The 12,874-nt window shown below is 47.3% G+C and overlaps 1 protein-coding gene across 4 annotated transcripts in view; it reads left to right on the forward strand.

The window, feature by feature from the left end:
* UBAP2 (ubiquitin associated protein 2) overlaps nt 1-12,874 on the forward strand; it is a 184,234-nt gene that overhangs the window by 64,003 nt on the left and 107,357 nt on the right. For 2 of the 4 annotated variants that reach the window (XM_054283484.1, XM_054283488.1), the window contains 4 exons: nt 2,317-2,383; nt 3,062-3,257; nt 4,521-4,612; nt 5,505-5,555. In XM_054283484.1, coding sequence (XP_054139459.1) covers nt 2,317-2,383; nt 3,062-3,257; nt 4,521-4,612; nt 5,505-5,555 — 406 coding nt within the window. The remainder of the gene's footprint in view (nt 1-2,316; nt 2,384-3,061; nt 3,258-4,520; nt 4,613-5,504; nt 5,556-12,874) is intronic. The other 2 variants (XM_054283485.1, XM_054283487.1) reach the window with 1 other exon arrangement.

Consider the following 12,874-nt stretch of genomic DNA (forward strand, 5'->3'; position numbering starts at 1 on the left):
TTCTAGTGGCAGAGCAGCTGCTGCCCTCACGCTTTCATGATACATATACAACTTTGTGTTTCAAGAGGTTTGCTTCAATCATGCTAGCTAAATCAGCTAAATTGATTCCCCCAGTTTATTTTTCCTCCTTTGTGCCTGCTGTTTTTGTTCAGTGTTATATGTTTGAAACTATTCTTTAACAGTTTACTACATGGCCAATTTGAAATAATGTAGTCTCATTTGTATTTCTTAAAATTAAAACCCAGAAATTATTTCACAGGGAAACTCTGTGTGTTTTCTTTTTCTAAGCTATTTCCTTAAGATATTTCAAAATATCAGTTTGATGTTCCTGGAAGTGCATCTAGCACAATTCAGCTTATTTACACTTTCTCTCTGTTTTTCTGAATGCCTGTTGCATCCTCAGTCATGTTGATGCCTTAGGATTTTAGCTTTTATATTTTTCGTTTATTTGTAATCCTGCAGTTCTTTAGTGTATAATTTTAAACTCCATATAGAGTATTAACTATTGTCTTCACATTTTGGTTAGTCTAAACAACTCCTCTCTAGATCTGGGATTCAAGGACACCTTGCTGTCTCAGGCCCCGGAAAATATAAAGAGAAGTGAGGTGGTGGGGAGTAAACATGGGGTAAATGACTTCATTACCTGAAGCTGTAGTTGAAAGATTAACTGCCAATATGCAAATGGACCAAACTTACAGAAGTGTGAGAACTCATGACTGGTCATCCATATCTGGGTGTAGCCCCTGTGGAGGCTTCATCTGCTCTTTTTATTCTCTTAATTTTGTCTGACCTCTGGTTTTAAGGAAGCCCAAAAAAGGCATCAAGATGACAATCCTGAAGCGGTATTGATTGAGTTACATTTTTGATACTTACCTTTGTACTATATTTGTTAATACAAGAAACTGATTTGGGATATCAGGGAGTTTTTTTCCCTGTTTTACAGCTAGGACATAGTTGGGGTTTTTTTAACACTCTAGTATTTTTTTGTTGAATAAATAGTAAATATGTCAAACAAGAGCAATTCCCTTTACATTGGTCACATATCCCCACAATGATTTGTTGACAAGCTGTATAAACGGATGGAAATCAGCTGGGGGTTGATGTTGTTGGACAGATACAAAGTTTCTGCCATCCTCAGGATGCCTGAAATCCAAAATGTGTCTGACTTGGTTGAGCTGATGGCTGTCGTCTGTGTTTCTGCCATAGGTCAGATGGTGAATTAAGACTTATCAAAAGAGCTGGGAAGAGTGGGTGAAGGAGTGGTATAAAACTCTTACTTTTCCCTTGCTGAAGTGATTTTGTTCCAATTCCTGCAAAAGGGGGGACAGTTTTGAAAGTTAATCTATGAAACTGTGACAGTTTATTCTGGGCCCATACCTTGAAGAGCTACCAGAAATATTTGCCCTTAAATTAGGTCATGTAATGAAGGTGTCAACTTTGGTATGAAAACTGTATTTTCTTGTGGCTATTTCCATAGACAGCACTAATCTAATTTTGTTGCTCGATCTCTCCTGCTTCTTATTTAGTAATAAGGTTTTTTTTTGAGCACCAATCTATACACGTTTTATAGCTTCATTTGGTTACCTTTGTTCTGTGTTGGTTCAGTTTATTGCATACCACATACAGTAGGTTACATTTTTGACCTCGAATATAAGGTATAACTCATCAGTTTAGATGTTCAAATGCCAGTTTCAGTCACCTTTCAGGGAGACGTTTGAAGATCTCTGGATGAATTTTGGGGCAAGTACCCTGCAGTTCTACTTGGTTGAGTTAATGTTATGCAACTCAGAATGTGAGAAACAACACAGTGAGTCAAACCCAAACACTGCCTCACTTTAGACCTGTCCCCCATGGTAAGCAGCAGCAGAGAAAGAATGAGGAACCAGGCTTGTGATTGTGTGAACCTTGTTTTGATTTTGGACTTCATGTGTCATGGAGTCATCGCTATTTGATTCCTGAAGCAACTATAGTTTTTTCTAAAGATACCGTAAATTGAAAAATACTAATGGTGTTTTAGATGTATTTTGTTAATAATAATCTGTACTTGATTTTTTTCACTAAAAAAGTAGGGTACTAATTAAAGGAAAAAGTGCCTGTAGAGGTGCCTGTATTCATACAGACACATATACATGCCTGTGTGTGTGTATATGTATACACACATTCTTACGTGTAATTTTGTTCTTTAACTTCTCTGTTACTGTAGGTATACACACACACCTAGAATTCTAATTCTTTAACTAATGCCCTACTGCATATCTGTATTTGTTAAAAGTGAAAATTGATTAATTTTATAAATTCTTTACAATTTCCTTCCAGCTCCCTTTCCAATCATCAGACCAACCTCTCTCCTGCCTCAGTGTTGTCTTCAGGCGCATCACATGTGGTAAGTCCTGTTAGTATTGAAACGAGTGCTTGGCAAGTAGTCAGTTTATCTCATAATTAGGACCATCTCTTTAAGTTGGGTGTGTCTCAGAACCCCAAGACCCATAAGTAGAGCCTTCAGGGAAGAACAACTGTCAGCCCTCTAGTGGGGGAAAAGGGATTACCACTTGTATTTGTACTAGATCAGGAATAGCTATGACAGAGCCTTGCCAGTCACACAGCTGAGGGAAATTGTTATGCCACCTAAGAGGGATGAAATAAAAAAAAATTGCTTATAACTAGTTTATTACAAAACATAACAAAAACAAACTTTAAAGTGGCAATCTGAAATGTCTCCAAAAGATGGACTATTAGCAGTCTGCACTGGAGAGGATTGCGGACAAAATGCAGGTGTTGGAATGATATATGTTACATTTGAGTTACTGTATTATAATTTTGTGATGGTATGGCAATTTAAGTTTAGCTCTCATACAATAATTTTCTTTAAATCACTAAAGCATCATAAGCATGCAACTTAGTTGCTTGCTTGGTACATAGGTAATGCATATCTTTTGCATGAGCTGCTGTTACTTTAGAAGTTTTTGTTGGTTTTGTTTTGGTTTTTTTTCCCTTTTTCCCAGCATCTTCCACTGTGGTTTATTTGCTCTGTGATCCTCATTCTTTTTGTCTCCTTTTCTAGCACACTAGTATTGAGAACACAACTTCGCTCCAGCCCTCAACAACCTTTTCAACTGCTTCAACCTCAGCCACTAGCACCACCTCCTCGGTTGTCAGCATGGCAAGCAGTATGAACACTACAAACAGCCTTGGCCTGAGTGTTACCAGTGTGTCTATACCAGCTGCTACCACACGGGCAGCTCCCTTAGTGTCTTCAGGTTGGCAATATTGACAGATCACGTGGATAGACTGAGGATTTCAGTCAGCAGGGCTGTCAGTTGAGCATCTCACCTGCCATAACACCGCTAAGAAGTCCACACTGTTCACTCACATTTCCAGCATGCTGTGTTTGCTGGCTTCTGAAATAAAGTTGCCTGGTTCTATGTATTTGAAATACTTGTTAGGGTGTTATGTGGCACTTATATAGCACATTGCATCCCCAAAGAGCTTTATAAATACACACCAGAGCAGTTCTGACTTAGGAAGTCTCGGGCTAGAAAATTCACCCAGTTTGTATTCCAAGCTGTGATCAGCTCCTGACTATGAGTTCACATAAGCTTTAGTTTCAGGCTGTTCTGTGACTTGAATTCATTTGGCAGTATCAAAATATACTGCGGTGTCCTCATTATCATGTGTCACATCCCTACTGCCACTTGCACAGAAAGGAAAGAAATGTCTGGGTCATTGCACAGCAAATAGCACTTTAGAAGGAGGGTTCATGGAGAAGGAGGGTTGGGAGGCTTCTTGTACTGAAGTAGAAGTGATGCTAAATTCTCTTTCTTCTCTGATGATCCTGAACTGCTAAAAGGAAATATTATAGAGAGAAGTGAGTGATGTATTACTAAGGATCAGGCTTAGTTACAGAAATATTTCTCATTTCTATAGCTCGTAAATGAAGTGTCTTATGACTGGCCAAAGTGCATTGTTCTTTTACTGTTCTGCTTCCTAGCACTGCTTCATGAAGGCAGCTGAAACCATTTCAGTCTTCTCTTTGCTATTCCTAGCTGTAGTAAGTCACCCACAAAAAGCATGCTGGCAACATTTAGTGCTTTCCAGTCTGTTGCTGGTGATAAAGGGAATGCATTGACAGGGCAGGAAATGAAAGAAGAGAATTTGCTCTCTCAGGTTGAGAACAATTTCCAAATTTGCCTTCAGGAAAGAACTGAGCAAAAGAGAAGTTCGGTAATCTTGTAATCCTTGTATTCTTGTAATTCTTGTAATCCTCTTGGACAAAGCAAATTACAAATTCAGGCTATTCTATGATAGGACTGTTTTCAGGCTAAAGTAGCCTGTGCTTTCCCTCCCTTGAGGCATGGTTAAACTCTTGAGTCTATTTTGAGCATATTCATCAAACAGCACAAAATCTTCTCTTTGTAATGTAGGATGGTGCAACTGCCACAACATGTGAGCTGTCTTGTCTCAATGCTGAAGCCTTTTCTTTTCTAAAGGCTTGTTAAAGTGTCTGTATTTTGATTCTACAGGCAAAGCACCCCCAAACCTGCCCCAAGGTGTACCACCCTTGTTGCATAACCAGTATATTGTGGGACCTGGAGGACTTCTGCCTGCCTACCCAGTAAGCAGTTTCATTGTTTCTCTTTGATTTCTTTGCCCTTGGCGCAAGTGGGCCCTCCAGACCTGCTACTGTCTATGCCAAGTCATTTCTGGTGGCACATGTTACACCTGGAATTCTTGTTTCAAATGCTAAAGAACATCTGAAATATGTTCAGTAGAGGCTTACTGTTGATTGTAAACTGCAGAGCTTTTGCTACAGGCCTGATCTGGCTGCTGTTGAAGCTAAACATGTGTGTGGCTGTGCTTTTCAGTGTTAACAGGTTTTAGGCCCTTTGAATAAATTTAGGCTCCTTTAGGTTTGTGTTACTGGAATGGATTTGCCATAGCAGTGACTGAAATGTGCCATGGACACATGTGCCATGATTTGAAAGACTGCACATAGCTTTTTGATGTCTGACCAGCATCAACGTATTTTTGGTTATCTGTTTTTTGAATCCAAACCTTTATATCAGTAACTTTTCTGTATCAAACTGAATGTGAGGAGATACCCAGGAGGTTGTGTTGTGGTCAAGTCATCAACTCTTAATCTTAATGCTCTTTGAAGTAATGATTACAGCAAAGAGGGCTGTTGTTCTTATTCCCAAATCTGAATGCGCGGTAGGTTTTTCATAAGTTCAGGAATGATGTGTCTGTGAAAACTGTGTTGAAGATGGGACAGTCAAACTCTCCTCAGAGGACATTGTCACTAGGAAGCAACATCAGAGTGACAACCCTTTTTAACTTCAGTTCTGCTCTCCTTGAAATGCTGCAGTGCGCCATGATAGCACAATGCGACATACAGCTGTAGACCTTTAACACAGACTGGGCTTAAGTCAAACTCAGCTCAAAGCCCCAGACTGATCAGCATCCGAAAAAAGTGTTATAATGATGTTGTATTTTTATCTGTCTTTAAGCAGATTTATGGTTATGATGATCTCCAGATGCTTCAATCCAGACTTCCAATGGTAAGTAAATGACTTACTTAATTTTAAAGAAGTTGTCTTCACTGTTGATCATTTGTGCCACATAAATTGATTCATTGAATGGCGGTTAAGAGATTTTCCTTGTGTTCTGTATTCTTTCTTTTGAAATTTATACAAGGATTGTGTAAATTGATACAGAGCAACTGTTCCATCATGCATTTGTCCAGCTGCAAAATCTTTAAATAGACACAAGTGTGCTCTGTGCTCCTGAGTGGAGAAATGTCTAATTTTTGTAGCAGCATTATGACATCTTGTCTAATCTAGTTGAAGTCCTAAGTGTTTGTTTTACTAAGAGGTAAGGTTGAACATCAAGTACACAGGTTGGTAGCCAGTAGGTGTAGCTGAGATTTTGGATGTGGTCATAGGTATAGATGTTTGCATATGCATCATGGCAGCAAATGGAGGTGAGCTGCAGGAGGGAGAGTGTACAAAGGTTTTTTCCTTATCTGGATCCAGAATACAAATGGCATATGAGACAGGCTGAGCTCCCAAATAAATTGAAAAAGGGCCTCAGTCTAGATTGCAAAATGATAAAGAATTTTCCTATCAGAAATGTAGGATAAGGAACTTGTAGAGACAGTTTGGTAGTAGGTAGCTGAGAACAGTTACATACTAGAGTGATGCGGTGTATCTGTAGAGGCAGAAATGGAGCAGTGAGGAGTGATCTGAGAAGACTGGATGAATGCCATAATGCAAGGCCCAAATAAGTACAAGGTATTCCATGTAGAATTTGGAGCAGCCAGAGTTAGATAGTTTAAAGGTGAGTACCAGGGATGACTCAGACAAAGCCTTGTCATACTGCAGACCCTGAATTTAAAAAACTCCAAAGATGAGCACGTGAATAAAGACTTTTACCAGAGAAAGTTGTGGTACTTGAAGAACTGTCAACTGAAATGCATGGAATTATCATTGTGGCAACAAGATGCAAAATATTTGAAGTAGCAGGACCAGGAGACACATATTTTATTGTGTTAACAGTAGCTAGATGCCTGGTGACCACCACGGTGCTCTATCACTCCCCACCTCATCTCGTCCAGGGAGAAAATACATCCTGAAAGGCATGTGGAGTGAGATAAGTACAGGGAGAAATTACTTGCTGGTTGCAGTAATGGGCAAAATTACTGCATTGGCTTGGGGAAATTAGTTTAACATGTTAGCAGTCAAATCAGGGCAGTTAGCAAGTAGATAATGAAATAAAACCAAATCTACAGAACATCTTCCCTTCACCTCTCATATTTTCCTGGACTTAGTTTCACTCATGATTTTGTCTGCCTTCATCTCCCAGGTGGCATAGGAGGATGGGGAATGGGACTACCTTCTGTGCCATCACACTTCTGCACCTTCCTCCTCACACTCTTCCTATTCCCATTTTGGTTCCACAGTCCTCCAAAACCTCAACACGAGTACTAAATGTTTTATGTTGAAAGAGGCAATCTAATTGCAAGCAGCTCTGACATGGGAAGAGAAACTTTCTCATAGACCACATTGCACAAAGCCCCATTCAGTCTGGCCTTGATCACTTCCAGGGGTGTGGTAATCTAGCTAGCTCTAGAACTTGTTCACAATCCTCATAGTAAAGGATTTCTCCCTAATGCCTGATATAAGCATAGTCTCTTTTAGTTTAGAGATATTCTTTATAGACCACTGCCTGTCAATGAAAATGCTGTTCAAAATTAGTTTGCTCCTTTTATGTAAGGTCCATTGAAATGTTAAAAGGCTACAGTAAGATCTTCCTGTAGCCTTCTCCAGTCTAACTAACACCTGTCATATATCTTTGTAGCAGAAGTGCTCTGATGATCTGCTAGTGTTTGTGGCCCTCTAGTGGAATTTCTACAGTAAGACCGTGCCTTCCCTGTCATGAGGCTTTCAGACACAATAATTGGGAAGGGAGTTGCAAAGTATTGAGGAAAGAAAAACTAAGACATAATTCTGAAGATGATATCTAACACCTAGTGATGTTTCTCGAAAGATATTGCTGCAAGATACTGCTGGGGCAGGTCCAGCAAAAAGAGAGAGAAACGGATACTTAGGGTCTTACATGGAGCACAGCTTTGAGTGGTGCTGGGTGGAGATGGTTTTGCACTGATCCAAAGAGTGGTTGCAGGGCTAGAAGGAAGGCGCAATATCAAATGTTTTATCATAAGTCTTTATTTGCACTGGCATAAATAAGTGAAGAGCTAGAAAAATAAATGTGTGAATAAATAGAAAAAAATAGATAAATAGGTCAATAAATAAGTGGAAAAAGCCTTTTCTCAATATGAGTAGGAGCAGCTGAATGGCTGGAGATGCAGCGGTTGAAGGCTGCGGGTGCCGTGCGGCTGCTGCAGGGCCGTGTGTGGTCCCAGGGGAGAGGAGGCGTGGGGTTGGAGGTGGCTTTGGGGCGTGGGTGTGTCTGGGTGTGTGGGTGTTGGCGCTAGCGGCGCATGGTGCGTGTGAGGTTGTGGAGGTGCTGTAGAGAGGCACGAGCTTCGAGGCGGACGTGGTCCCAGGCGCAGGCGCTGTGGTTGTGGGCGTGCAGGAAGAGGTGGATGTCCCTGAAGTACTTGTTGATGGCGAGCAGCGGGTTGCGTGGTCCTTTGAAGGGCGCGGCGTTGTCGGGGAGGCATTGCTCCAGGTGGTGGATGTGGTGCTGCAGCTTGTTGAGGAGGTGGTTGCGAGCGTGGCTGGGCCAGTGCTGGCGGGTGCTGTTGGAGCCGAGGGTGTGGAAGAGGTGCTGCAGGATGCGCAGGGCGGTGGCGGCGGCTTGGTGCGGCTGCAGGTTGTTGTGGAGCAGGCTGTCGGGGAAGAAGGGCGGCTCTGTCAGGTGGCAGGGCTGTGTGTGGCCGACAGCCATGTGCTGGAGGAGGCGGAGAGCGTCGCCGGGGAAGGCGTCCTCGTGTGTCCAGAGGTGTTGGCAGGCCAGGCTGCCGGCCAGAGCGGTGAGGAGGAGCAGGAGCGCCGGGGCGGCGTGCGGCAGGCGTGGCGCTGTGGCTGTGGGCGCAGCCATGGTGAGTCTGTGGGTGCTGTTGGGTGCTGCTGGGCAGGAGGAGCCTGGTGAGGCTGGCTGGTGCTGCTGGTGGCTGTGCTTGGGGTGCCTCCGGGTGCGGGGCTTTGTATGCAAGGCAGCTTTCCCTTCATCGCTTTCTGATTGTCCGGAGTTTCTGCCTGTAGTTTCCAGTCTGTGCTGGTGGCTGTATTGGTTTTGGGGAAGTGTTTGGTTGGGGTGTCCGTGGTTGGGGATTGTGGTGGCAGCGGTGTGCCGGGCTTGTGAAAGCTGTGGCTCAGAGGCGTCGGTTTCAGGTGTGGTGGAGAGGGCTCTTGGCTGTTGCCTTTCACCTGCCGGGCCGGCTGTGCGGCACGTGCTGTGCTGCTGAGTCTGTCTTTGTGCCCAAGCATGCTTTCCACCTGCAAAGCCCTGCTGGTGGCTGTGGTCACTTTTCCTTTCACTTGGTGGCTTGCCTTTATTTTCATCTTAGCCACTGTTTTCCTTTTGTGGTTGCAAGGGGTGTGCGGTGATGTCAGTGGGCGGGCGCTGGCGTTTCCCCTCCTGCGGTCAATGGCCTGAGGCGGTGGCAGTGTTCAAGGGGCTGTGTGTGCACGTGGGCCTTGGAGGCCTGAGTGTGTCCTTGCACGGAGGCAGGTGCTCCTGCTGCTGCGTTTGGGAGGAGCCGGCACCAAGGCAGGCAAGGAAGGCTCAGTGGAGAAGTTGGTGCCAGGGAAGGGCTTTGCTCTTACTGTTGTTCTTGCTGCCATGGCTGTGGCCCTGGAGCAAGGGTCCGCTTTGGAGATGCATGCCTGAGTGGATGAGGCGGCCACAGGGCCAAAGAGGACTGTCCGCCCTGAAAGCAATGGTGGTGTGTTTTGGCATTGCCAGAGCCCTTGCCTGCAAGGGTGTGTCTAGTTCAGGGCTCGTGAGTCCGTGAGAGGTGTGGCATCCTTGGAGGGCATGGCTCTGAAGAGGCGCAGGGGTCCAGGGGACGTCAGGTGTGGGCAAGGCTGCGGGGGTTGGGCTTCTGTGGCTGGAGTAGTGAAAGTTTTCCAGAAGTTTCAGATGCCTTTCCAAAAGCGCCCAAAAGCTGGGGAGCGGTGAAGAGGCATTTGGGGTGCGCAGAGATCTGCAACGGGATGATCACCCTGGCCTCGTGGATTATGGTTGGATGGTCGCTAGGAGCGGATCTTGGGATTTGAAGGTTCTGTGCTTTTGGGGCAAAGAGGCTGTGGAGAGGAGTGAGTGTTTGTAGCCTTGTGTGTCAGCGATGTCCAGGCAAGCTGCTGAAGTCGTACCAGGCAAATGCTGAGAGCCCTGCCTGGAGAATGGAGATCCCCAGGCCACTGAAGGAAAAGGCCAACTTTGTGACCCTCTTAGCAACCTGAATGTGTCCAAGTGGATGGCACATGAAGAGGTGAATGCGTGAGTCCTGAGGGAACTTTGAGATGGAGTTGGTAGGGCAATGTGGATGGTTTGTGAAAGCTGGTGTCTGTCAGTGGAAGTGGCCAAGAAGTGGTAGATGAGAAATATAACTCCCTTTCTTAGATAGGGAAAAGCAGAAGAGTGTGGGAGCTACGGAGCAGTCAGGCTGAGCTCTGTGTCAGGCAAGAAGATGAGGCTGCTTCTGCGGGAGGCTATGCTAAGGCCAGTGGAGAAGCAAGAGGTGTTTGGGAGCAGGGAGCATGGCATTGCAAAGTGCAGAGTCCCCATTCCTGGCGGTTTTGGTGCTGTTCTATGGTTCGGGCTCCACAGCGGTGGTGGAGAGGGGCAAGGAAAGTGACCTCGCGTTCCTGGCCTTGTGCAAAGTGTTTGACAGTGTCGCGCAGGACATCCTTGTCTGTGCGTCAGAGAGGCGTGGATTGGATGGATGGAGCAAGGTGTGGTTAAAGCAGATGAGGTGCAGCGGTGCTCTTCAGCAGCCTGTGGGTGTTTTTGTGTTGGGTGCTTCCGTGGTGTTGGGCAAAGACTGGCAGTGTTTATGCTCAGAGGCTGCTGCAGGATGCTGCTTGGGCAGGGTCCATTGGGAAGAGTGGTCGGGGGCTGTTTGGAGCAGGGCTTGGAGTGTGTGTTGGGTGGAGATGGCTTTCCCCTGTGGCAAAGAGTGGTTGCAGTGCTGGAGAGAGGAGAGGCAGTGGCAAGTGTTTTGTCACAAGTCTTTATTTGCCATGGCATAAATAAGTGAAGAGGTAGAAAAATAAATAGCTAAATAATTAGATAAATTATATAAATAAACAAATAAATAAACCTATCAGTCAAGAAATGAGTGGAGAAGGTCTTTTGTCCATATGAGTAGGAGCAGCTGAATGGCTGGAGATGCAGCGGTTGAAGGCTGCGGGTGCCGTGCGGCTGCTGCAGGGCCGTGTGTGGTCCCAGGGGAGAGGAGGCGTGGGGTTGGAGGTGGCTTTGGGGCGTGGGTGTGTCTGGGTGTGTGGGTGTTGGCGCTAGCGGCGCATGGTGCGTGTGAGGTTGTGGAGGTGCTGTAGAGAGGCACGAGCTTCGAGGCGGACGTGGTCCCAGGCGCAGGCGCTGTGGTTGTGGGCGTGCAGGAAGAGGTGGATGTCCCTGAAGTACTTGTTGATGGCGAGCAGCGGGTTGCGTGGTCCTTTGAAGGGCGCGGCGTTGTCGGGGAGGCATTGCTCCAGGTGGTGGATGTGGTGCTGCAGCTTGTTGAGGAGGTGGTTGCGAGCGTGGCTGGGCCAGTGCTGGCGGGTGCTGTTGGAGCCGAGGGTGTGGAAGAGGTGCTGCAGGATGCGCAGGGCGGTGGCGGCAGCTTGGTGCGGCTGCAGGTTGTTGTGGAGCAGGCTGTCGGGGAAGAAGGGCGGCTCTGTCAGGTGGCAGGGCTGTGTGTGGCCGACAGCCATGTGCTGGAGGAGGCGGAGAGCGTCGCCGGGGAAGGCGTCCTCGTGTGTCCAGAGGTGTTGGCAGGCCAGGCTGCCGGCCAGAGCGGTGAGGAGGAGCCGGAGCGCCGGGGCGGCGTGCGGCAGGCGTGGCGCTGTGGCTGTGGGCGCAGCCATGGTGAGTCTGTGGGTGCTGTTGGGTGCTGCTGGGCAGGAGGAGCCTGGTGAGGCTGGCTGGTGCTGCTGGTGGCTGTGCTTGGGGTGCCTCCGGGTGCGGGGCTTTGTATGCAAGGCAGCTTTCCCTTCATCGCTTTCTGATTGTCCGGAGTTTCTGCCTGTAGTTTCCAGTCTGTGCTGGTGGCTGTATTGGTTTTGGGGAAGTGTTTGGTTGGGGTGTCCGTGGTTGGGGATTGTGGTGGCAGCGGTGTGCCGGGCTTGTGAAAGCTGTGGCTCAGAGGCGTGGGTTTCAGGTGTGGTGGAGAGGGCTCTTGGCTGTTGCCTTTCACCTGCCGGGCCGGCTGTGCGGCGCGTGCTGTGCTGCTGAGTCTGTCTTTGTGCCCAAGCATGCTTTCCACCTGCAAAGCCCTGCTGGTGGCTGTGGTCACTTTTCCTTTCACTTGGTGGCTTGCCTTTATTTTCATCTTAGCCACTGTTTTCCTTTTGTGGTTGCAAGGGGTGTGCGGTGATGTCAGTGGGCGGGCGCTGGCGTTTCCCCTCCTGCGGTCAATGGCCTGAGGCGGTGGCAGTGTTCAAGGGGCTGTGTGTGCACGTGGGCCTTGGAGGCCTGAGTGTGTCCTTGCACGGAGGCAGGTGCTCCTGCTGCTAATGCGTTTGGGAGGAGCCGGCACCAAGGCAGGCAAGGAAGGCTCAGTGGAGAAGTTGGTGCCAGGGAAGGGCTTTGCTCTTACTGTTGTTCTTGCTGCCATGGCTGTGGCCCTGGAGCAAGGGTCCGCTTTGGAGATGCATGCCTGAGTGGATGAGGCGGCCACAGGGCCAAAGAGGACTGTCCGCCCTGAAAGCAATGGTGGTGTGTTTTGGCATTGCCAGAGCCCTTGCCTGCAAGGGTGTGTCTAGTTCAGGGCTCGTGAGTCCGTGAGAGGTGTGGCATCCTTGGAGGGCATGGCTCTGAAGAGGCGCAGGGGTCCAGGGGACGTCAGGTGTGGGCAAGGCTGCGGGGGTTGGGCTTCTGTGGCTGGAGTAGTGAAAGTTGTCCAGAAGTTTCAGATGCCTTTCCAAAAGCGCCCAAAAGCTGGGGAGCGGTGAAGAGGCATTTGGGGTGCGCAGAGATCTGCAACGGGATGATCACCCTGGCCTCGTGGATTATGGTTGGATGGTCGCTAGGAGCGGATCTTGGGATTTGAAGGTTCTGTGCTTTTGGGGCAAAGAGGCTGTGGAGAGGAGTGAGTGTTTGTAGCCTTGTGTGTCAGCGATGTCCAGGCAAGCTGCTGAAGTCGCACCAGGCAAATGCTGAGAGCCCTGCCTGGAGAATGGAGATC

Source organism: Melozone crissalis, unplaced genomic scaffold (assembly GCF_028551555.1).
Source record: "Melozone crissalis strain CALT ecotype California unplaced genomic scaffold, PUWL_Pcris_2 ptg000036l_1, whole genome shotgun sequence".
Classification (NCBI taxonomy): Eukaryota; Metazoa; Chordata; class Aves; order Passeriformes; family Passerellidae; genus Melozone; species Melozone crissalis.